Genomic DNA, 25570 nt, shown 5'->3' with positions numbered 1-25570 from the left:
ATGCTAAATTACCCATAGTGTTCAGGGATGTGTAGTTTAGGTGCATTAGTCAGGGGTAAATTTAGGATAATAGGGGAGGGGAATGGGTGTGGGTGGGTTACTCTTCGGAGAGTCGGTGTGGACTTGTTGGGCCAAAGGGCCTGTTTCCACACTATATGAATTCTATTCTATGAGTTCATGAATAGGAAAGCTTTGGGGGGGGGGGGGGGGGAGCGGTAGGTGGGGATGGGGATATTGGCCAAGTGCAGGCAGATGAGACTGGTTTGGTTTGAGATTATGGTCAGCATGGACTGGTTAAACTGAAGGGTCTGTTTCTGAGCTGTATGATTCTCTGACTCTCTACCCTCTGTCCAAAGATTGGGCCCCACGGTTCTAAGCTCCGCTGCCAGGAGAAACACCCTTTGGCTCTTAGACACAGTTGGTGCTTTGTCCCAAGTTTCAAATTTGACACTAGGTTGTTGCTGTCTTTATTGTTTGAGAAAGACAATTACTATTGAGCATGAATCATAGAATCGTTCAGCACAAAACAGGCCCTGTCAGTTATTGAGGAGAAAGTGAGGACTGCAGATGCTGGAGATCAGAGCTGAAAATGTGTTGCTGGAAAAGCGCAGCAGATCAGGCAGCATCCAAGGAACAGGAAATTCGACGTTTCGGGCATAAGCCCTTCATCAGGAATAGAGGCCATGTATTCCTGAAGAAGGGCTTATGCCCGAAACGTCGAATCTCCTGTTCCTTGGATGCTGCCTGATCTGCTGCGCTTTTCCAGCAACACATTTTCAGCACTGTCAGTTATTGTGTGACCTACTGCTCTGCTGTTAACCCATCACTAGGCATATTCTCCCCTCTTCAAGTATTTATTCAATTCCCTTGTGCTTTCTGGCAGGAATCATGGAATTGTAGGGAAAGGGGATAGCAGGGATCCCCTTAACCAACATCATCAAAAGTAGCTTCACTGCTCAGTATCCCTTTGCTGACTGTGGGTTATTACTCTGTGCAAAAGAGAAAAGGCATTTCAGATTTCGGAACATTGCATATGCATCTGTTTCAGTGTTTGAACAGGAGCTGATGTCTTTGTCAGATTTGAGTGTTATTTCCATTGACAGGGTCACCTCGAGCAGGACTTTGCTGATAAATGGGCAGATCACATTATGTTTGGGGGGATGGCCATTTTGAAAAGAAAATCTAACGTCAACCCAAGGACAGCAGTACATGAGGCACGTTCACAACCACCTCATCAACCGGGAACAGCAATCAATAAAGCATTTCTAAAGTCTCCACATCCCAAGAAAAAATTTTAATAAACTCAAGAATCAGTAAAAGTAGGAATTCAAATAAGTAATGCTGAAAGAGTTTGTGTTGGGTCATTGGTAATGAACAGTTATAAAGAACTTTACTGAATTGTCAATGTTTCTAACTTCCATGAGACCAAACACACGAAACTTGAAGCAGATAGTCAGGAATGGCCAAGGCTGGACCCTTTCTGGCAATGCATCGGGAGCATTCCCATCACATGACAGCAGTCTCATTTCATCGGGTTTTCTATCGTGCTGTTCTCAAGGTGACAGAAAGTGGGAGCTGGGATTGAGGACATCCACAAATTGCCCTTCACTGTTTCCAGGACAGAAGGTGAAATCCAGCTCACTTTCCTCTCACTGTGTGGGCCTTAATATCCCACCCAGCCTAGTCCCACTCGTCCTCTCTCTACACTGGCTATGTAACTGGCTTGGCCAGTGGAACAGACTGGTCTCACTCCTTCCACTCTATACCAGGGTGAGGTATCCAATGTTACCACTGACAGACAGGACAGTTACTGTGTGTGATGTGATAAGGTGTTTCTCTAACCGATGACAGTAACATTCACCTCTAACCCAGTAGAGTGGGGGCAGCTCTCATTTAAATGAACCCCGAATATTTTTTCGAAGCAGCTGAGGAATTTACTCGACAGTTTCTCTGCAGAATCTTCACCTCCCCCTGCCCCCAGCTCTCACGTATCCACCGCCACCCTGCTCCCTAGAAACCAACGATCACAATCACCTCTTCCTCCCGAACACTCTGATTCTTTCAAATCATTCCCCGACCAATTAACCACTGCCCCCACCGAGGCCAATTACCCCCTTTCCCTGTCACTCTCCCCCCTGTCCCTGTCACTCACCACCTCTCACTTTCACTTATCCCTTTCTCTCCTTCACTTATCCTCCCTCTCCATGTCACTCTCCCCCCATCACTCACCCCTCCCTCCCCGTCACTCACCCCCCTCTCCCCGTCACTTATCCCCCCTCTCCCCGTCACTCTCCCCCCTCTCCCTGTCACTCTACCCCTCTCCCTGTCACTCTACCCCTCTCCCGGTCACTCTCCCCCCCTCCCTGTCATCCTCTCCCCGTCACTCTCCCCCCCTCTCCCCGTCACTCTCCCCTCCATGTCACTCTCCCCCCCCTCTCCCCCCAGTCACTCACCCCCCTCTCCCCATCACTCTCCCCGTCACTCTTCCCCCCTCTCCCTGCCACTCTCCCCCCTCTCCCTGCCACTCTCCCCCCTCTCCGTCATTCACCCCCCGTCACTCACCCCCCTCTCCCCATCACTTTCCCCGTCACTCTCCCCTCCATGTCACTCTCCCCCCCCCTCTCCCTGTCACTCTCCCCTCCATGTCACTCTCCCCACTCTCTCCCTGTCACTCTCCCCTCCCCTCCCTGTCACTCTCCCCCCTCCCTGTCACTCTCCCCCCCCCTCCCTGTCACTCTCCCCCCCCTCCCTGTCATTCACCCCCCGTCACTCACCCCCCTCTCCCCGTCACTTATCCCCTCTCTCCCTGTCACTCACCCCCAGTCACTTATCCCCTTCTCCCTGTCACTCACCCCCTCTCCCCGTCACTCACCCCCTCCCTCCCCGTAACTCTCCGTGTCACTTGCCCCCACCCCCATCACCTGTATCTCCTTACCTACACGTCTAATGTGTTAAAGTCCAAGTCTACACTAACCAGTGATCTAAAGCAGAAAGGTTTTCTGTAGATGACCACTCCATTATTGGTGGGTATAAACCTGTACTCTCCCTCAACCATCCCGGGCACCCCCTCCCTCCCCAAACCTGACCTCTCTCCTTGGAAGGGGCAAAGGGGTCATGTACAGTCTCCTGTTTGGAACATTAGCTGTCGTCATCGATTCCAACCTCTCCTTTCAAATGACAAATTAGGGAAATCAAAGCTGGCTTTAACAGTAAGGCTCAGGACCCGAGAAAATACTATTTTTAAAAAAATTGATGATTCAGTTCATCTCCGTTTGGAATCTCCACCTTCAGCATCACAATCTACTTCCTGGTTCATTTCCTTCCACACACACACACACACACACACACACACACACAAAAGGCCTCTGCTTTTCATTTGTACATTTGTAGCTTTACAGACTCATTCCTGGGTTTCACAACTCCTGACTATAAACGCTGCCCCCGGTCTCCCTGCACAGAGGCCACCCAGAAAGATTCTACTCCATAATTCAAACATGCCTTAGACAGCCCTTCTGTCTCTTGTCCCATTAATATCTCCTTTCCTCTTGCACCTTCATCACTTTGTCCTTCAGTCTGTCCTCCTTTTCACCCAATCACAAATCTTCCCATTCATTCTGTCCTCACAGAATTGTTATGTGGCACCAGGAGGCCCTTCTGCCCATTGTGTCAGTACTGGTTCTTTGACTAGTTTACTTGGTGCCAATCTGTAACTCTGCGCACAGTTTTTAATTCAAGCATCAACCAATGGCCGTCCTTGGACCCTCCTACACTACACTTCCAGACTGTGCATTTTGGAATTGAAACATTCACCTGCAAAACATTTTAAATTTTACATTCTGGAATAGCTTTTCCCATCTATTTTCAGTCCAGATATCATGTTTATCAAATCTTGTCTGAAATCTCAACTTAGCCGTCTCCTCTCCAATCTCTCCTTATGACTGAAGTTTCTCATCCTTAAAGCTATTCTCATAAACACAATCTGTACTCTGTCTGCTGCGTTCATATCCTTCCTAAAAGGTGCGCTGTTGAGAACTCTATACAGTGCTCCAGCTGAGGTCTAACCAGCACCCTGTATAAGTTCAATATAACGTGTCTGCCCTTGCGCTCTGTGCTGCAACTAATGAAGCCTAGAGTACTGTATGCTTTATTAACAGCTCTCTCAACCTGTCCTGTCCCGTCACCCTTTATGTATCTATACACCCAGATGTCTCTGCTCCTACACACCCTTTAGATCAATGCCCTTTATTTTCTACTGTCTCCATTGTACCAATGTACCAGCTCATAGTTCTCCATACTGAACTTCATCTGCCATCTGTCTGACCACTTCACCAAATTGTTAATGCCCTTAGAAAGCTCTACGCTGTCCATCTCTCAGTTTACAAATCTCCCATATATTGTGAAGATTTTGAAATTGTCCCCTGCACTTTTATATGTTTGTTACATATTGATCACTTATATACATCCAGAAAAGTAAGTGACCTAATACTGACCCCTGGGGATCTCCACAACAAAACTTCCTCCAGCCTGAAAATGTCCATTCGCCGTTACTCCCTGATTGCAGTCACCCTGCCGCAGTTGGATCAACATTGGGACTGACCTTTTGATACCAGGATCTATCATTTTCCTTTCAAGGAGCTGTGTGCCACGGTATCAAACATCTTTTGGAATTCCAGCTACATCAATAACCTCATCCTCATTTAGCCTCTTCCCTGTTGTCTCTTCAAATAATTCCAACAAATCACTTTGACATGATTTTCACTTATCAAAACCATACTGGCTCTTCTGAATTAACCCACATTTTTCCTTCTGATTATTAATTCTAACCCTTGTAAGTGTTCCTACAAGGTTGTCACCACTGGCGTTAAACTGACTGGTCTGTAATTACTGGGATTATCGTATAACCTTTTTGAACAAGAGTGTAACATTAGTAATTCTCCGACACCACGCCCAAGTCAGAGAACAGTGAAAGATTGTGACTAGTGCCCACAATTTCCACTCTCACTTGTCTCAATATCCTCTGTGTAGCCATTAGCTCCTCCTTATTAATTTTAAACCTTCCTACTGACTGAGTTACCTCTCTCCTATTCATGTATTTACTTAAAAACCTTTCAATCTAATTTCTTCCAGTTCTGATGAAGATCATTCTCTTGAAATGCTCAGTCAAATTTTAATTCAATTCCTTCCTCACTTCCTGTTAGTCTCGATTTAAATATCTCCTGATTATCTCAAATTCCATTTTAGTCAATTTATGAAGTTTAGTGAATTAATTTGAACTGAATCTGGGCAGTTTGCACAGACTGTTTGGGGTCCACTGGGGATGGCTAGGGGAGGGAGGGGTGTTGGGGGGAGGTGGCGTTGTGACCAGGTAAGACCTGGCCTCCCACCTGCTAACGGCCAAGGAGAGTCTGACTTGGCAGAGGCGAAAGGTCAATGAGTGATGTGGTGGGGAGGATGGTCAGTGCTGCATTGACCCTGTCCCCTGGAGTGGACCATTGCTCAACTGGGAGCTCAGCATGTGACAGTGAGGACCAAATGACTCGCCTGGTCAACATTGAAGGAAGGAATTTTCTAGAACCAGAAACTAACATCACGAGTGGACAGTCAATTACTTTAAAATTCTTCACCCTCCATCTCATCAACAGAGTATCAGACAGAGACCCCATTGCCAGACTATTCCTTTTGATCAAAGTGACAGATTTGAAAGTAATTATTAATGATGGTGAACAAAGACCATCTGGATCTGACGGAGTGATCTCCACTTCTTCCTGCTTTAATGATATTGAGCCATCGGTGACCGTGAGGGAATAAGGTGGATCATTTCAGATCACAGCAGGCTATGTCCTTCCAATCGGTTGTTATGGAGATAGTTGACACACCATGATCCCAGTCTGCAAACAGAGACTCCCGCCTGGTGATTCAATTATTTTGTTGATGTCAGTTAGCAGCAGGGAGTGGGAATGGATGGGGTATGGTTCTCCTGGTGTGTTCCATTCTCAGAGGCAGTTTATTAACTCTCCTCAATCCTCTTTGCTCAGGCTGAGACCTGTGTAACCTTTGACCTCTCCATGAATCAAATGTTATTGTGGTTGTTGAATCTGGACTCGCCCCATCCACCTCGTGTGGTGAATCCAAGCGGCTGGCGGATTTCCATTTCCCAGTTTGGGATCTTTATGCTGCACTGTTTACCCTGGAATACTGGGGCCATTGAAGACACTTTCCCTTGTTGACCTCTGATTGGGTCAGAAGTCACATGCCACCAGGTTATAGTCCAACAGATTTATTTGAAGTCACAAGCTTTCAGAGCCCTGTTCCTTCATCACACTTCACCTGATAAAGGGGCAGTGCTCCGAAAGCTTGTGATTTCAAATAAACCCATTGGATTAGCACCTGGAGTCATGTGACTTCAGGCCTTGTCCAGCCCGTGCTACACCAGCACCTCCACATCACTGCCTCTGATCGATCCTTTCCCATTGGCTATTTTGGCCTGAATTTGTATTGGCTGATTCTTCATAATATCCTGAGGGTTGATTGGTTGTCTCTTTGTGATGTCCTAAATTGAAAGTGAGTCCATTTTGCTGCAGTTCTGACTGAGACGCAGTTTCCTCAGAGAGTCCTGTGCCCTGGGGACTGTCTGACTCCTCCTCCTGTTTCCCGAACTCAGCTAAAGCTTTAGCTAAAACGCAAAGAAGGGAAAGAAAATCAGATGTAACACCGGGCATTTCAGATTCAATGGCTAATAACAAGACTCCCTTCTTTCAACTGGTTTTGCCCCATCGTCGCACCAATATCACCCCAAGAGCACCCCAACATTGCCCAACATCACCTCATCATCACCCATTCATCGCCCCAACACCACCCCAACATCGCCCCAACACTGCCCCAACGTCACCCCATCGTCACCCCAACACTGCCCCATCATCATCCCATCGTTCCGACATTGTCCCAACATTATCCTATCATCATCCCAAAATCGCTGCAACGTCACTGCAAAATCGTCCCAAAATTGCCTCATTGCCACAGCGTCATCCCATCACCCCAACATTATCCCAAAATCACCCCAACATCACCCCATTACCTCATCACCCTAACACTGCTCCAACGTCATCCCAAAATTGCCCCATCACCCCAACATCAACCCAATATCATCCCATCGCCGCAATATCATCCCATTGCCTCATCACCCAAACATCATCACAAAATCACCTCAACATCACCCCAACATCGCCCCAACATTATTCCATCACCCCAACATCGCCCCAACATTATCCCATCACCCCAACATCACCCTATCATCCCATCGCCCCAACACCATCCCAAAATCACCTCAACATCATTCCAAAATTGCCCCATCATTCCAAAATCATCCCATCACACTAATACCATCCCAAAATCAACCCAACATTGCCCCAGTATCATCCCATCACCTCATCGCCCCAACATCACCCCAAAATTGCCCCAACATCTTTCTGCATCATTCTAAAAACACTCCAACATTCACGGACTTTGTGACCATTTCAGAGAAAGGTCACACTGGAATAATCTGCCGTCCAACTCAAAGCTTTCACCTTCACTTTCCAGGCTATCGTGAAAAGGTGGCACTTTGAGGGGGGGTTGTGGGGGAATGGGGAAGCATTGTAGCAGCACTGGGGAGTGGGGTGCTGGGATGTGGGGGGGGGGGGGAAGGGGTGGGGTTGTAGCGACACTTGGGAGTGCGGTGGTGGGGGTTGGTGGATTTGGTGTGGATGCTCTTGAGGGGGTCAGCACAGATAAGCGCCATATGATCTTGTTTTGAATGAATCAGTTACCTAATTCTCTGTCTCAGTTATACATTACAGACTGAATTTAGGTTTATTTTTTGACCTGGCGATACATGAATTCAGTTCTTTGTTATTTTTCCACTACATGCCATTGCCTTTGTATCTAACCCTGTGCTGGCTGTGATCAGGGTGTGTCTGATGGGGACAGTGTAGAGGGAGCTTTACTCTGTATTCAAAGAGTTGAGTGTTTCACTTTCAGTTTAAAATAGTACAGGGAGCTTTACTCGGTCTCTCACTCTGTGTTGTACCTCCTCTGAAGTGTTTGATGGGGACAGTGTAGAGCAGGCTTTACTTTCAGTTTCAAGAGTAGAGAGAGTTTGTTCTATATCCTAGCCCACGCTGTCCCTATCCTGGGAATGTGTCATTGGGACAGAGTAGAAGAAGTCTCAATCTGTATCTAACCCTGTCTTTGGAGTGTTTGATGGAGACAGTATAAAGGGAGCTCTGCTTTCGGTTTAACAGAGGGCTGGGGGTGAGGGTGGAGGGATTGCGAACAGGATCTGGTGAATATGGCGGTTGGTCGGCTGGTTTTACCTGCCAGGGCCTTGCTGTGCTGTGAGGCTTCAGTGGCGAGACTGTATGAGAGAGTAATAATCCGCTCCCTCTCTCTCTCTCCCAGCTGCAGGGCTCGATCTGCAGAGGCCCAGTTCCCACCTACAGCAGGACTGGAATTAAACAGAAATATACCTTTACTTGATGTGAACTCATGTCCAGCAAGGCCAGAGGCCTAGCTCCATGATACCGCTGCAGTGAGGAGGACCACACGCAGCGACAGGGAATAGGATAGAACACTGCTCCTCAGCGCTGAGGATCCCCACCCACCCCCCCCGAACCCTGGAATAACAGGGACTAATTGGGGAGTGCAGTGGTTCACGGGGACCATAGATGAAGGTTGGAGGTCACTCTGTTCAGTTGTGAGTGACAACTGGGACAGTACTGGGGGGTGTGGGGAATGTGGGGGCAGAGGGTCAGGGTGGGGAACGTGGGGATCAGTGAGGTGGAGTGAAGAATGTGGGGGTCAGTGAGTCAGGGTGGGGAATGTGGGGGTCAGTGAGTCGGAGTGAAGAATGTGGGGGCAGTGAGTGAGGGTGGGGGATGTGGGGCAGTGAGTCAGGGTGGGGAACGTGGGGGCGGTGAGTCAGGGTGGGGAACGTGGGGGCGGTGAGTCAGGGTGGGGAATGTGGGGGGTGGGGAACGTGGGGGGCGGTGAGTCAGGGTGGGGAACGTGGGGACGGTGAGTCAGGGTGGGGAACGTGGGGGGCGGTGAGTCAGGGTGGGGAATGTGGGGGGTGGGGAACGTGGGGGGCGGTGAGTCAGGGTGGGAAACGTGGGGACGGTGAGTCAGGGTGGGGAACGTGGGGGGCGGTGAGTCAGGGTGGGGAACGTGGGGGGCGGTGAGTCAGGGTGGGGAATGTGGGGGTCGGTGAGTCAGGGTGGGGAACGTGGGGACGGTGAGTCAGGGTGGGGAACGTGGGGGGCGGTGAGTCAGGGTGGGGAATGTGGGGGGTGGGGAACGTGGGGGGCGGTGAGTCAGGGTGGGAAACGTGGGGACGGTGAGTCAGGGTGGGGAACGTGGGGGGCGGTGAGTCAGGGTGGGGAACGTGGGGACGGTGAGTCAGGGTGGGGAACGTGGGGGGCGGTGAGTCAGGGTGGGGAACGTGGGGACGGTGAGTCAGGGTGGGGAATGTGTGGGGTGGGGGGCGGTGAGTCAGGGTGGGGAACGTGGGGACGGTGAGTCAGGGTGGGGAACGTGGGGGGCGGTGAGTCAGGGTGGGGAACGTGGGGACGGTGAGTCAGGGTGGGGACTGTGGGGGCGGTGAGTCAGAGTGGGGAATGTGGGGGTCGGTGAGTCAGGGTGGGGGATGTGGACGGTGAGTCAGGGTGGGGAACGTGGGGGACGGTGAGTCAGGGTGGGGGATGTGAGGGTCAGTGAGTCAGGGTGGGGAATGTGGGGATGGTGAATCAGGGTGGGGACTGTGGGGGTCAGTGAGTCAGGGTGGGGAACGTGGGGGTGGTGAGTGTGGATGGGGAACGTGGGGACGTGAGTGAGGGTGGGGAATGTGGGGTCGGTGAGTGAGGGTGGGGAATGTGGGGTCGATGAGTTGGTCACCGGGTGAATATGATGGGGGAAGGTTTCGATGGTGTAGATCAGTGTGTGCCCTGGAGGTCAGACCAAAGTATTGAATGTTCCGTCAGAGACCAGACCCCAATTAAACCAGGAGAAACAAAACAGTCAGCGTGAAACAGTGACATTTATCAGAGATCCTGTTGTGTGGGACAGGAATTCCAGCCTGTCTCTCTCACTATCCATTGTCCCAACTCGTGATCCTCACTCAATGTCCTCCAACCTGTCCAAACAAACACAGAGCAGACAACAGCTAAATAATTCAACACAATTCATCAGTTAGACAGCTGAAACCAACATTACGGACCCTGAAATGGTCTCCTTATCGGAAAGAGAGCATGTTAAGGACAGTAAACACAGATTTAATAACAATCTCCAAAGGAAATTGAATAAATTCTTGAAAATAAATGGTCAGGACTCTGGGGAAGCAGCAAGGAGTGGGTTTATCAGTTACACAATGGGCCGAATGGCCTCTTTCGGACCTGTCTGGTCCTGAGGTTCCTCACCTGGTCTTTGTGATCATGGTTTTGATTTTCTGTAATGTTCGTTCCTTCTCCTGCAGTTGCTCTGGGCTAAGGGGAGTCCCAGGGTCTGCATCGATATATCGGGAGGTGATGATCACCTTACTGGGATTATACTGTAAGGAAAGTAACTCGTTATTAACTCACAAGCCCAATTAGACGTGAAGTTACAACAACGGTGGACGAATCTGAAAGGGTTTATACCCATAGTGCTGGAGTTTACATCAGCAGTGTGTGACAGCGAGACAGACACATTGTTGTTCAGAGGGATTCAACGAAAGTGGGGGTGGGAGGGGGGAAGAGATTAGGAGGGGTCCAAAGGGGAAGTCGGCGGGTGGTGGGGTGAGAGAGCTGGGGGGGGGGGGGGGGGGGCAGCAGGGGGGAGTATAGAGGGATACAGAGTGGGATAGGGTCTACTTGGCTGCTGCCCCTCCCCCAGGACCCTCTTCCCTCCTCACCCGGGGGATGGGGGGGGTGGGGATTTCTCGGTGTCCGATATCCCTATCCCCACCACCAGACCCTGGCGTACGGGAATAGCACACAATGTCTATGTGATGGTGTCAGCACTTGGAATGCGTGTTTCCTAATGAACACGCGTGTACAGTTACCTACACTGTCATTTAAATTCAACAAATACATCTGGAATTAAAATCTGGTCTAAACATTAACCATATTGTCAAAAAAAAACCATCTGGTTCACTAATGTTTTTAGAGAAGGAAATCTGCTCTCCCTACCTGGTCTGGCCAACATGTGGTTCCAATCCCACAGCAATGTTGCTGACAGAGCGATCCTCTGGGGCAATAAGAGATGCCTATATACACTGAGGTGGGTATTTAGCATCACCCAGCATGACAAAGCTGGTCTGTCAGTCTCAGTAACAATGTCTATCAGATCAATATAACTGGGACCTCATCATTATCCAACAACAAACTCCATCTTGTTTAAGACCACAGTCTCTACAAAACAGACTCCCAGGTGGATTTTGTCCATCAACAAAAACCAACTGCATCTTGTCAACTCCAACCTGTCAGGCAACAAATCTACCAAAGAGCTCCTCTGCCCTGGTAAGCCGTAGCGAGGCTTCATCCTGTGATATCAATTGTCCACACTCACACTATATCCATTCCCACTCATCCTCTCCCTCTCAGTCCCACCCACTCCCTCTCCCAACCAGATCCTCCACCTGTTTCTCCCAATCACCATTTCTCTCTCCCACCTACGTTCTCCCACTGACAGTTTCTTTGTGGCTGGGGTTCTAACCTTTCATGAAGTAAGTTTTCAGATGTTCTGTGGCATACTTCTTGCTCGGTACTTAATCATGGTATCTGCTGTTCTGTTAGTGAGATCCACAAATCCCAGGACTCTGGTGTCAAAGCCCTGCTACCATCAGTCCCTAAATATGACCCTGTCTCTCTTTCTGGTCAGAGTAACTCACATGAAGACAGACTCTTTAGAAAAGCAGAAAGGAGCCTGGCCATCTGGAGATGCTCACCTCTTTTTTGACAATGCGATTATTTTTTTGGGCTTGGTGTTCAGCTGTTGTTCTTGGCGATGATAATGTCATCATCAATTTACTTGATGCAGTCACATTTGGAGTTTCAGGTGTCTCTGACGCAGTTGTTGGTTTGATCAGACTATTCCTGATGTTTCTGGGTTGGGATCGAGAGGCCACCATGTTGGTAGTCCCCGGTCTATTGGCCAGGATGTTCACGGAGTTGCGTTTCGATGCCCTTGGAGAGGCCTCTCTCTGACAAATTAACAAACATGGTCTGAATGTAAACTCAACCGTACTCCCTCTTCATCTTCAGCTTCAAACAACACATTGACCTTATTCTGGATGTTCCAAATCCAGTTGGAAAACACACAAAGTACTATACTGTGGATGCTGGAAATCTGAAACAAACACAGAATGCTATAGGAGCTCAGCAAAACGAGCAGCCTTTGTGGAGAGAAACAGAGTTAATGTCTCAAGTCTGGTTCAAATCTTCTTCAGTACTGCTAAGTAAAGGACTGAGTTTTATCCCTTTACGTCTTCATCTCAATGAATTTAGGGCACAGCATGACATTGAATTGATCGACTGTTACTTTTACTTTGCGCCTATTTCTTTGGGCAGGAATCCTCTCTCCTCTCCATGTACCCTTTCATCCATCTCCAATACTTGTCTCCACCTGAACTCCCTCCTAATGGTCTCTTAACTGCCCTTGATCTCTTCATTGAGAATTGTCAACTTGATATCAACTACCTTCATTTTTCTGCTTTCCTTACCCACTCCAACCTGTTTCTCTCTGGACTTTCTGCACACTGTTCTGTCAGGTCTTTGCCTGACTATTATCAAATCTATGGACAAAGCTGATGCTGTTGTCATCTGGTGAATCGACCTCTAGCTTATAGAGGCTGAGCGACAAGCCTCAGACAGTTCCCCCTATCCCCACCTCGACTATGTTACATCACTGAACAGCAAATTGTTGATTCCAGAACTGTCACTGACCTCATCTCCTCCTGAGATCTCCGCTCCACATCTTTCCATCTCATTGTTCCCTCAGCTCACAAAGCCTGTTTCTAATGGACTCGAAACATTAACTCTGCTTTCTTTCTACAGAGGCTGCCAAACCTGAAAAGTTTTGCCAGTAATTTCTGTTTCTGTTTTGGATCTCCAGCATCCGCACGTTCTTTGTTTAATGTCAGCCTGCTTCTACCTTCTCCCAAAATGAACAAAGGGCATTGTCAGACTCAACATCTTAGACTCTTCCTGCCCCACTGAACTTAATTCTTCATATCTTGCCTTTTTTAAAATCTTTCCACATTCAGTCTCTTCCCACTAACTCTTCCTGCCCCCCTGAACTTCATTCCTGGATTTTTGCCAGCATTCTCATCCCACCCCTCCTTGTTTGTTCTCTCTACAGAATTCAGAATTCACCTGATGATTTACATTAGATTGACACATTCCAGTTTCCTGGCCCCAGCTACCTCTCCTTCAGCAAGTGCAATCCCTCGTCATTCCCATTCCTCATCGGAATGGTCTGAAAATTCTTAAAAAAAAACAACAGTTCTGGAGAAGAGTTACACCAGACTCAAAAATGAAACTCTCTCTCTCTCTCTCTCTCTCTCTACGGTTCCTATTGGAGTTTCTCTAGCGCATTGTGTTAATTGGGAAACATACACAAGTCATTATTGTGAACAAGTTTCTCTACGTCAATCTGGTCAAACACTAAACCATTAAAAACAATCCTGGGACTTTACAAACAGATGGAGAAATTATTGACCATTCCACAGTAGCTCCAGTTACAGAGTGATAGAGATGGGAAGGTGAATTAAGCAGGTCAGCTGATGTGAATTCCAGTTCAAAGACTGAACAATATAAAAGTGACAACACATCAGTGACTGGCAGCATGAAGAATGCCATGGGCTGGAGAGTTGTTTGTTTTGGCTGTTATTCACTAACTGTCCCAAATTGAGTTGTTTTCTCAAATTTACTGAAGAGACAAGCCAAGTTTGATCTACTCAGTTCAGAGTGGTCTCCCTGATACTGTGATGCTCCTCTGAGCGAGAATGTTAACCCAGGGGACACTCACCATTAGGGAGGACACAGTCAATCGCCTTTGGGATGGAGCAGCAGAGCCACGCCGTTCCTGGAGATGTGCTTCCTGGTGTCTCTTCATTCTCTCCATCTGCTCCTCCGCACTCATCTTCCCTTTTCTGTTTGGACCAAGTGTCGAGGAACGTTGTCCCTGGAGACACAAAGACAGAGTTTCCCTCCTCAGGCTCTGTGGTCTCCCTCTCATCAATGCTCCGATCTTTCACATTATTCCAGAGCAGAGTCTCCGTTGGGAAAAGGAAACTAACTCTGTACAGGAAGCGAAAACCATTCGATTGGAGAGTGTGGGCCAGGGCACCTGCACCTTGACAACATGGACTAGGAAAACCAGGAAAACCGGGAAAGGGCTTGGGATCAGATTGATCCAAATCTCTCTGGTCAAGCAGAAACTGATATACAGCATGGCCCCCTTACACCCCACCCAATCCCTGACCCACCCCTCATGCTCACATCCCCATCCATCCCTCTCACCCCTTATGTCCCCATACACCAACCCACACACAGCCACACACACAAACACAGCCACACACACATAGACAGACACACACACACACAGATAGACAAACAGACACACACACACACACACACACACACACACATGAATCCAAGGGAAAGCTCAGGAAGTTTACATTTCCAGGTCTCCCACTCCTTGGGCCCTTTGGAAACCTTCTTGGTTTTTGCAGTAACAGCGCTGACTTGGATAGTTCCTCTGGAAAACATCTCAAATAACCCCTGGGTAAGTGACGCCTCAATCACTGCCTCACCACCGCCTCTCCCTCCCCCACCCCCTCCAGCTCCCCCAGCCGCCCCCACCTTGACCCTTGAAATCAGGTTTCCGGACCCTGACCTGGAGATGGAGCTAGTGAGGCCATTGTGGGAAGGTTGGTAGCCAATGGGCCCTGATTCCATTTGGAACTGACCTGGGGGTGAGGACTGGGCTGTTCTAACCCCACGATGTATCGAGAGGTGCCCCAAAGGGCAGTGGGAACATAATCTACGGGAACATGGGAGAGGGGTTTGGGTTGTGCGGGGGAGGGTTACCTTATGGTATCCATTAGTTGCTGGATCATGTTGAATGTCAGTTTTCCTCTCTCCCAGTGTTTGTTTCTGTTCTCTATGCAATGGATGAGGTGCTGCAGTAGACTCACTCTGATTAGAGTTGTTAAACAGAGCACAATCTACCTCTCGGGGCAATGGTGGCCTCTCAGGGACATGGTCCGGAGTCTGCAGGGTAAGGCACAACATAAAGAAATGGAATTCAGCTGAACAAGATCCGGCTTCTCACAATATCCAGCCTCTCCCCAACTCCCTCAACATCACCACTGCACCTTCAGTCTTCTCAGCTACATCAGGAAACCCTGGTGTTAATGTCCAATTATCCACAACGAAGGTGATAATACACAGAGTCCCTTGGAGCCATGTGTTTGATTCACTCACCTGCCCATGGGGAGGGCACTGCCCACATGGTGGAGCAGAGTGTGGGGACAGTGGAGACGCAGTTTGTGGGGACATTCGGTGTAGCTCAGGAGGCTGGTCCCAGGCAGGGGTAGCTGTCAGTGACATCACTGCAGAGGGAAGGGAAAACACAAAGAAATGGCTTCAAGCCGGAGAAACACAAACACTGTTCCCACAACATTCAGCAGAGCCCACCGTCAGAGGAAGGACAGGCACAGGGCGCACACGAGGGGAATTCACACATTGGATTCAGCACCGTCAGGGTCACAGTGCGATTGGTCCTACAACAATACGGATGCCATCAACTATCAGTTCTTTAGGATATTATAAGAATGCATATAGAGTCTATAGGAGGTGACTATTACCAACAGTCTATTCATATAACAGTACATGTGGGACCTGTACCCCAGTGAGAGTCAGTGAGTGTGCTAGACTGTACCTCAGTGAGAGTCTGTGTGTGTGTGGGACTGTACCCCAGTGAAAGTCAGTATGTGTGTGGGACTGTATCCCAGTGAGAGTCAGTATGTGTGTGTGTGCGCGTGCGCGCATACGCGCGTGCGGGACTGTATCCCAGCGTCAGATAGTGTGTGTGTGGGACTGTACCCCAGTGAGAGTCAGTGTGTGTGTGGGTCTGTATCCCAGTGAAGGTCAATGTGTGTGTAGGACTGTACCCCAGTGAGAGTCAGTGTGTGTGTGGGACTGTACCCCCCAGTGAAGATCAGTGTGTGTGTGGGATTGTACCCCCCAGTGAAGATCAGTGTGTGTGTGGGATTGTACCCCCCAGTGAAGATCAGTGTGTGTGTGGGAGGGTACCCCAGTGAGAGTCAGTGTGTGTGGGACTGTATCCCAGTGTCAGTTAGTGTGTGTGTGTGAGAGACTGTATCCCAGTGTCAGTTAGTGTGTGTGTGTGTGGGACTGTATCCCAGTGAAGGTCAGTGTGTGTGTGGGACTGTACCCCAGTGAGAGTCAGTGTGTGTGCGACTCTATCCCAGTGTCAGTTATAATGTGTGTGTGTGTGTGTGTGTGTGTGTGTGTGGGACTGTATCCCAGTGTCAGTTAGTGTGTGTGTGTGGGACTGTATCCCAGTGAAGGTCAGTGTGTGTGTGGGACTGTACCCCAGTGAGAGTCAGTGTGTGTGCGACTCTATCCCAGTGTCAGTTATTATGTGTGTGTGTGTGTGTGGGACTGTATCCCAGTGCCAGTTACAGTGTGTGTGGGAGTATACCCCAGTGAAAGTCAATGTGTGTGTGTGGGACTGTATCTCAGTGAGGGTCAGTGTGTGTGGGTCTGTAACCCAGTGTCAGTCAGTGTGTATGGGATTGTACCGCAGTGAGAGTCAGTGTGTTTGTGGGACTATACCCCAGTGAAAGCCAATGTGTGTGGGATTATACCCCAGTGAAAGTCTGTGTGTGTGTGGGATTGTACCTCATTGAGAGTCAGTGTGTGTGGGACTGTATCCCAGTGACAGATTGTGTGTGTGTGTGTGTGTGTGGGGGGGGGGAAGACTGTACCTCAGTGAGAGTCAGTGTGTGTGTGGGACTGTACCCCATTGAGAGTCAATGTGTGTGTGGGACTGTACCCCAGTGAGAGTCAGTGTGTGTCTGTGGGACTGTACCCCAGTGAAAGTCAGTGTATTTGGGATTGTACTCCAGTGAGAGTCAGTGTGTGTGTGAGACTGTAGCCCAGTGAAGTTCAGCATGTGTGTGTGTGTGTGTGTGTGTGTGGGACTGTACCTCAGTGAGAATCTATGTGTGGTACTGTATCCCAATGTCAGTTAGTGTGTGTGTGAATCTGTATCCCAGTGAGGGTAAATGTGTGTGTGTGGTAATGTACCCCAGTGAGAGTTAGTGTTTGTGTAGGACTGTACCTCAGTGAGAGTCTGTGTGTGGGATTGTATCCCCGTGAAGGTCAGTGTATGGGGGACTGTACCCCAGTGAAGGTCAGTGTGTGGAGGGGACTGTATCTCAGTGAGAGTCAGTGTGGATGAAAGTAAGTAACCATTAAACTGTATTTAGGGGCATATTACAGAGAATCAATCACAGCCACAGTCAGGATCAGGGATGGTCAGTGTCCAGTCACTATGTCAGACTGGGTCTGGGTGGCTCAGTTTCTGGTCAATCTGTTGTTGAGTGAGTCCATCCTCAGTGTTGGCACCTTCTTACCTGGCTGTGGCTCTGACTCAATTGCAGCTTGGAATCTCCTCCTGTTGCTGCTGAGTCCTGCAAAGATATCATCGATCATCCAGAGATCCCTCTGTGCCTCACCCTGTTCCTGATGGATTAAAACCAACATGAGGATTGCATTGGCTGTGGTAACTCTCCCAAACAACCAATCATCAGACAGGACAGCAAAACAAACAACCAATCATCAGACAGGACAGCAAAACACTCTCGACGGATCCTTTCGAATCAACCAATGAGCTTTCCATTTCCAATCCACCAATCACACTTCTTGGTTTCAGAACTATCAACAAAAGTTATCCACTTCAATCGACCAATCACTATCAGACCACACTGCTCACCTCTGCTGAACAAATGACATTTTGTTTGTGTAACCATCTGTTACATTGTGTGTGAGACTGTGTGAGTGAGAGTGTAAGAGAGAGCGTGCGTGTGTGTGTGAGAGTGAGTATGTGAGAGGCAGGGTGAGTGTGAGACTGAGTGAGGGTGAGGGGTCAGTGAGGGGGAGGGTAAGGGGAAGAGGGTGAGTGAGGGTGAGGGGTCAGTGAGTGGTTGGGGGGAGGGGGGGAGTGAGGGTGAGGGGTCAGTGAGTGGTTGGGGGGAGGGGGGGAGTGAAGGGGAGGGGAGTGAGTGAATGAGGGTTTGTGAAAGGGAGGGTCAGTCCCAGGGTTTGGGGGAGGGGGGAGAGTGAGGTGTCTAGTGCAGGTTTTGATTTGAAAGTGAGAGCAGTGAGTTGCTGAGGTACCTGTGGACAGGTATTTGCAGTGCCCAGCTCTCTGCTCGCTCGGAGTCTCTGCAGCTCAGTCTCCAGCATCTTGTACTGACTCCAACATTGTTCCATCTCCTGTCTCAGAACAGAAATAACTCTCAGTAACTTTAACATCAGGTTTAGGAGGCGTGTAACTGACCACTTACACAGCCTGAGCACCTCCTGACAAACTAAAGGAGATCCCCCTGGGGGGAATGATGTGGATGGGGGGAATGGGTCAGGAAAGGGCTGTGGGATAAACCCTCTGGGGGGTTCACGATGAGGGGCGCTGGGCAGACAGCTGTGGTTACTGGGGTCTCCTTTCTCTGCCCCTGGACTCACCTGGACACCTGAGGGTCTGGTTCATGGTCTCTGTTTCTGCCGTGAGTGGAGGGAGGGCGAGACAGAGACAGAGACTGAGACTCACACTCTGACCTTTGGCTGTGACCCCTGTTCCGGGGGTGGGGTGGGGGTGTTGGGACGAGGATCACAGGCTGCCATCTCCTGACCCTGTCTGGGAGGGAGCACACTCAGACAGGAAGACCACTATCCCAATTCCCAACAACAACTGGTGCATTGGGATTGCTGCCTGGTTCTAGTGTCCCCTGAACAGTCAGCTGGAGAACAGGGTTCAGGCTGTAGCTCTCCACACTGGGGAGGTCTGGGCAGCTATCGCTGGTGGGGACTATTGTACTCCCTCAACACGAGCTCCTTTTACATTTTGAGACGATTGCTAAGAGCTACACTGTCTGGAAAGATGGTTTCAGTTTCAGTTTCCACTCCCTGTCTGATGGTGCCCCGCCCTGGAGGAGCAATTCACTGTGTTCCCCAAGACACTGGAACAGTAACATTGACCGGACCAGTTACATTGACCAGATCAGTTACATTGACCGGACCAGTTACATTGCTGCTGGACCAGAGATCAACTACAATCCATCCCAGGCGCAGGTTTAAAATGTCAAAGTGGGACAGGGCTGGAACTGAGGGAGTGGGATTTGAACAAAGGACAGTCTCAGGCTGACAACAAGAAGCTCAGAGATAGAATCTTATCCCCTTCCTGAAATTCTCCTCCTGATTCCATAGTGATTACCGCGGAGAGATCACAGAGTCTGCCTCGGATCTGGATCAGATCTTCCTGAAGAAGCTTCTGTTGGAACGTTAACTGTTCCACAACGCCTGGGTGTCTCTCAAAATCCACCATCTGGCAACGTGTCTCCTCCCAAACACCTTCCAGTTTCTCCTGGGGAAAGACCAGCAGGAATCTCAGCAACAGGCCACACAAACCAAGCTCAGCAATCTCCTCCTCTCCCCCTCCCCCCACAGACTCTCAGCCCCCTCCCAGAGACCCCAACTGTCCCCTGTCCCCCTCCACTCCCCTCACAGAGACGTCATCCTTCTCTGTCTGGACTCCACACCAGCTCTCTCTGTTACCTCATCATAACATTTTTGCGAATTAGTTACATACAATTTTCCCACAACAAATTCATTATGGACTGCTTTAATTAACTTGCATTTTCCCAAGTTATTATTGTTTGGAGAGGTGCCCCACCCTCACTGACATGAAGCTGCCCAGCCTGGAGATACCAGGTTCAGGGTCACCACCTTTCCTGGGAGAGGGCTCAATGTCTGTAACTCTCCAGTTTTTCATTTCCTCCGCACCTCCTCCCTTCCGCCCGTCCTCCCCTCATCCCCTTCACCCACACACCCCTCCTCCCTCCTCCCCTCTGCCTGTCCTCCCCTTCTCCCCTTCACCCACACGCCCCTCCTCTCCTTCGCCCCTCCTCCCCTCAGCCCCTCTGCCCCTTCACCCACACGTCCCTCTGCCCCTCTGCCCCTCCTCCTCTCAGCCCCTCTGCCCCTTCACCCACATGTCCCTCTGCCTCACCACCCCTCCTCCCCTCTGGCCCGTTCTACAATTCCCAGTCTCATTTCCTTCAATGTTATTGGATGCATCCAATTATCCAGGAGACTTTAGTACAAATAGCCTATCCATCATCTCCTCCTGATCAATTGTAAATTTATTGATTCGTTTATGGGGCATGGGTTTTGCATTCATTGCCCGTCCCTAGTTGCCTCCTTGGCGCTGAGCTGTCCATGTGCTTCGGGTTGACTCACAACAGTGCCCTTAGGGTGGCAATTCCAGGATTTTAACCCAGCAACGTGAAGGAACAGCGATATATTTCCAAGTCGGGATGGTGAGGGGCTTGGAGGGGAACTTGCAGGGGCTGGTGTTCCCATGTATCTGCTGTCCTTGTCCTTCGAGATGGAGGTGGTCGTGGGTTTGGAAGGTGTTGTCTGAAGATCTTTGGGGTGAATTTCTGTAGTGTATCTTGTAGATAGTAGCAGCAGTGTGTACTGAGTGTCAGTGTTAGAGGGAGTGGATGTGGCGCCAATCACGCGCGGGCTGCTTTGCCCCTGGATGGTATTGAGCTTCTTGAGTGTTGTTGGAGCTGCCCCCATCCAGGCAAGTGGGGAGTATTCCATCACACTCCTGACTTGTGCCTTGTAGATGGTGGACAGGCTTTGGGGAGTCAGGAGGGGAGTTACTCACTGCAGGATTCCCAGCCTCTGACCTGCTCTTGGAGCCGCTGTGCTTATGTGACTGGGTCAATGGTCACCCCCAGAGTCTTGATAGTGGGGGATTCAGTGATGGTTAGATTCTCTCTTGTTGGTGCTGGTGATTGCCTGGCATTTCTGTGGTGCGAATGTTACTTGTCAGCCCAAGCCTGGATATTCATTTGAACATGGACTGCTTCAGTGTCTGAGGAGTTGCAAATGGCGCTGAACATTGTGTAATCAATCATCAGTGAACATCCCCATTTCTGACCTTATGATGGAGGGAAGGTCATGGATGAAGCAGCTGAAGATGGTTGGGCCTGGGACACCACCCTGAGGGACTCTTGCAGAGATGTCCTGGACCTGACATGACTGGCCAACAACCACCACCATCTCCCTATGTGTCAGGAATGACTCCAACCAGTGGAGAATTTGCTTCTTGATACCCATTGATCCCAGTTTTCCTAGAGTTCCTTGATGTCAAGGCTGTCCCTCTCCCCTCCCCTCTGGAATACAGCTCTTTGTCCATGTTTGACCCAAGGCTGTAATGAGGTCAGGAGCTAAGTGACCCTGGCAGAACCCAAACTGGGCATCACTGAGCAGGTTATTGCTGAGCAGGTGCTGCTCGATAGCACTATTGATGCCACCATCCATCACTTTATTGAAGACTGAGAGAAGACTAATGGGGTGGTAATTGACCAGGTTGGATTTGTCCTGCTTTTTATGTACAGGACATACCTGGGCAATTTTCCACATTGTTGTGTAAATGCCAGTGTTGTAACTGTCCTGGAACAGCTTGGCTAGGGGAGCGGCACGTTCTGGAGCACAGGTCTCCAGTACTATTGCCAGAATGTTGTCAGGGCCCATAGCCTTTGCAGTATCCAGTATCTCCAACTGTTTCTTGATTTACTTGGAGATATTCGAATTGTCTGAAGACTGACATCTGTAACACTGAGGACCACTGCAGGAGGCCGAGATTAGATTAGATTAGATTCCCCACAATGTGGAAACAGGCCGTTCGGCCCAACAACTCCACACTGATCCTCCGAAGACTAACCCAACCACCCGACTAATGCACTCACAACTATGGACAATTTAGCCTAGCCAATTCACCTGACCAGCATATCTTTGGAATGTGGGAGGAAACTGGAGCACCCAGAGAAAACCTACGCAGGGGGAGAATGTCCAAACTCCACACAGACTGTCGCCCAAGGCTGGAATCAAACCTGGGACCCTGGTGGTGTGAGGCAGCAGTGCTAACTACTGAGCCACCGTACCTCCCCACGGCACTGATGGATCATTCACTCGGCACCTTTGGCTGCAGATTGCTGTGAAAGCTTCAGCCTTCTCTTTTGCCCTGATGTGCTGGGCTCTTCCATTATTGAGGGTGGGGATATTTGTGGAGCCTCCTTCTCCAGTGTGTTGTTTTATTGTCCATCATCATTCATGATTGGACGTGGCAGGACTGCAGAGCTTAGATCTCATCCATTAGTTGTGGGATCACTTAGCTCTAACATCTGCTGCTTATGCTGTTTGGCAAGTCGTCCTGTTTGGGGGCTTCACCAGGTTGACACCTCATCTTCAGGGATGCCTGGTGCTGCTCCTGGGAAACCAGCCCATTGAACTGGGGCTGATCCCTGTGTCGTATGTTGAGTGTTGATGTCTTTTTGGAAGATGGTCCATGGTTCAGCTTCTGTTTATCCTGTTAACCTTCGGCATCCAGTCTGTCCTGCCTAACTCTGTTCTTTCCAGTCAAAGTCAGGTTTACCCCATTTAACTCTTCTCCCTCTGGATTGTTCTTCTCTCCTGTTCCTTAGTCAGCCTCAACCTGATAATTTATCGATGACCATCCTGTAAACTTTCCCCCATTACTCTTGATCATGTGGCCCCATGCACCAGGTGTGGCAGAGCCTCCTTTCTCATTGGATGGACACATTCTGCTGCAGAAAATATTCCTGAGCTCACTCTGGGAGCTCTCCATCCCCTCTCCCTTCCCACAACTGCTTTTTCAGTCTATATTTTGAATAATTAAAGTTCCCCGTTTTAGCTACTCACCAACATTTGCAACTCTCTGTATTTCCCTTGTAAATTTGTTCCGCTCCCTCCTGCCCGCTGCAGGGTAATTGATGGACTGCACAGAGTGACGAAATCTCTCCTTTCTGTTCCTCGATCCCACTGGGACACCGTCTTTCTCCAGCACAGTAATGTTCTCCTTAATCAATACCTCCTTTTCCTTCCTTCCTATCCATTCCCAGCTCCTGGAATCCAGGAGCATTGAACAACCCTAACCCTGTTCTTCTCCGAGCCAGGTCTCTGTCACATTCCACATGACAATCTGTGCCTGAAACACCCTGTAATGCACCCTGTAATGCACCCTGTAACACACTGAAACACACTGTAATGCACCCTGGCCTAATTTAGATTTCAATTCTTTCTTCTTTATTCTGACCCCACCTTGAAACTTACTCTTCCCTATTCTGCTGCAATCTATTGTTCCCAGTATTTTGTCTACTTGTTATTACTCTCTGATATTATTACTGCCTGATATTAATGCTCTCTTTGATACTATCACTCTCTTATAGTATCGCTCCCTGATATTATTACTCTCTGATATTATCGCTCTCTCAAATTATTACTCTCTGATATTATCACACTCTGATATTATTGATCTCTGATATTATTACTCTCTGGTACTATATATCTCTGATATTATTACTGTCTGCTATTAATGCTAACTGATATTATTACTCTCTGATACTATCTATCTCTGATATTATGGCTCTCTGATATTACCGCACTGACATTATTGATCTCTGATGTTATCGCTCTCTGATATTATCACTCTCTGATATCATCACTCTCTGATATTATCGCACTCTGATATTATCGCACTCTGATATTATCGCTCTCTCAAATTATTACTCTCTGATATTATCGCACTCTGATATTATCACTCTCTGATATTATGCTCTCTGATATTATTGCACTCTGATATTATTGATCTCTGATATTATTACTCTCTGGTACTATATATCTCTGATATTATTACTCTCTGATATTATCACTGTCTGATATTAATGCTATCTGATATCATTACTCTGATACTATCACTCCCTGATACTATCACTCCCTGATATTATTACTCTCTGATACTATCTATCTCCGATATTATTGCTCTCTGATATTATTGCTCTCTGATATTATCACTCTCTGATATTATTACTCTCTGATATTATCACTCTCTGAATTTATCACTCTCTGATAATATTGCTCTCAGATATTATCACTCTCTGATATTATTACTCTCTGATATTATCGCTCTCTGAATTTATTACTCTCTGATAATATTGCTCTCTGATACTATCGCTCCCTGATACTATCGCTCCCTGATATTATTACTCTCTGATACTATCCATCTCTGATATTATTACTCTCTGATATTATAGCACTCTGATATTATTGATCTCTGATATTATCACTCTCTGATATTATTACTCTCTGGTACTATATATCTCTGATATTATTACTCTATGATACTACCGCTCTCTGATACTGTCGCTCTCTGATATTATCACTCTCTGATACTATCACTCTCTGATACTATCGCTCTCTGATATTATCGCTCTCTGATATTATCGCTCTCTGATACTATTGCTCTCTGATACTATCGCACTGATATTACCTCCTGGCTCACTGACCTTTGCTGAGTTAGTTTAAACCCTTCCTGAATGTCTTCACAAAACTTTCGGCAGAGATTTCAGTGTGAGTAGATGGGTACATATGGGCCCATCTCCCTGAGAGTCAATCTCTGTAACCTAGCCATCGAACACCCTCCATCCTATAACCATCTTCCCAGCCCCACATCCATCTGCTTTGTCTTCCTATTTCCATACTCACTTGCAGCTGTAACTAGGACTACGTTGAGGTCCAATATGCACATGTCCTCCCTACCTCCCTATATTGTCTCTGCAGGACCAGGACCAGGACCATTTTTTGCATAATAATGTGGACCATGAACACTGACTATTCACCCTCCCTCTCAGGCAGCTGCTCAGGGACCTCCTTAACCCCCATTCCTGACTCCCAGTTTATTCTCCTCCTGTGCCAGAGTTTGCTCCTGCAGCCTGTCTGAGTATCACAGTGACGTCCTTCAGTGAGTCAAAAGAGTTTCATCGCTGCTCCTTGGATGCTGCCTGACCTGCTGTGCTCTTCCAGCACCACTAATCCAGAATCTGGTTTCCAGCATCTGCTGTCATTGTTTTTACCTAGCATTCCCAGAAACCAGTCAGTCTTAGCAGGTGGGGGGGGGGGGGGGGGGGGGTCAGAGGGTCAGATGAGGGAGGGGGGGGGAGACAGGAGGAGAAGGGTTAGATTAACACAGAGGTGAGGCTTTACATGGGAACTGAACATTGATCAGCAGAAACCTTCTCTGATTGGAGCTGAGTTGCTTCATTGACTAGCGCCTGGAGCATCCGGTCCTGCCCACACAGCCTTGTCAACAGGAGCTGCAGGAAGAAGGAGGATCATCATCAGATACAACCAACAGGCTGGAGAAGCTCCCTCAAATGTCA

At 48.7% G+C, this 25570-nt stretch overlaps 1 protein-coding gene across 4 annotated transcripts in view; it reads right to left on the bottom strand.

Moving 5' to 3' along the window:
• Window positions 1–6340: 6340 nt before the first annotated feature.
• LOC132831331 (pleckstrin homology domain-containing family A member 4-like) overlaps window positions 6341–25570 on the bottom strand; it is a 39626-nt gene continuing 20396 nt past the window's right edge. For 2 of the 4 annotated variants that reach the window (XM_060849411.1, XM_060849412.1), the window contains 11 exons: window positions 25424–25504; window positions 19534–19683; window positions 18441–18539; window positions 17678–17786; window positions 15498–15625; window positions 15102–15284; window positions 14038–14193; window positions 11957–12211; window positions 10449–10579; window positions 8352–8482; window positions 6341–6673 (listed from right to left, as the gene is read on the bottom strand). In XM_060849411.1, the coding sequence (XP_060705394.1) occupies window positions 6444–6673; window positions 8352–8482; window positions 10449–10579; window positions 11957–12211; window positions 14038–14193; window positions 15102–15284; window positions 15498–15625; window positions 17678–17786; window positions 18441–18539; window positions 19534–19683; window positions 25424–25504 (1653 nt within the window). In that variant the 3' untranslated portion in view covers window positions 6341–6443. The remainder of the gene's footprint in view (window positions 6674–8351; window positions 8483–10448; window positions 10580–11956; window positions 12212–14037; window positions 14194–15101; window positions 15285–15497; window positions 15626–17677; window positions 17787–18440; window positions 18540–19533; window positions 19684–25423; window positions 25505–25570) is intronic. The other 2 variants (XM_060849413.1, XM_060849415.1) reach the window with 2 other exon arrangements.

This window comes from Hemiscyllium ocellatum, chromosome 33 (assembly GCF_020745735.1).
Source record: "Hemiscyllium ocellatum isolate sHemOce1 chromosome 33, sHemOce1.pat.X.cur, whole genome shotgun sequence".
NCBI lineage: Eukaryota > Metazoa > Chordata > Chondrichthyes > Orectolobiformes > Hemiscylliidae > Hemiscyllium > Hemiscyllium ocellatum.
The sequence above is the reverse complement of the archived record's forward strand: the minus strand, read 5'-3'. Positions and strand labels throughout refer to the sequence as shown.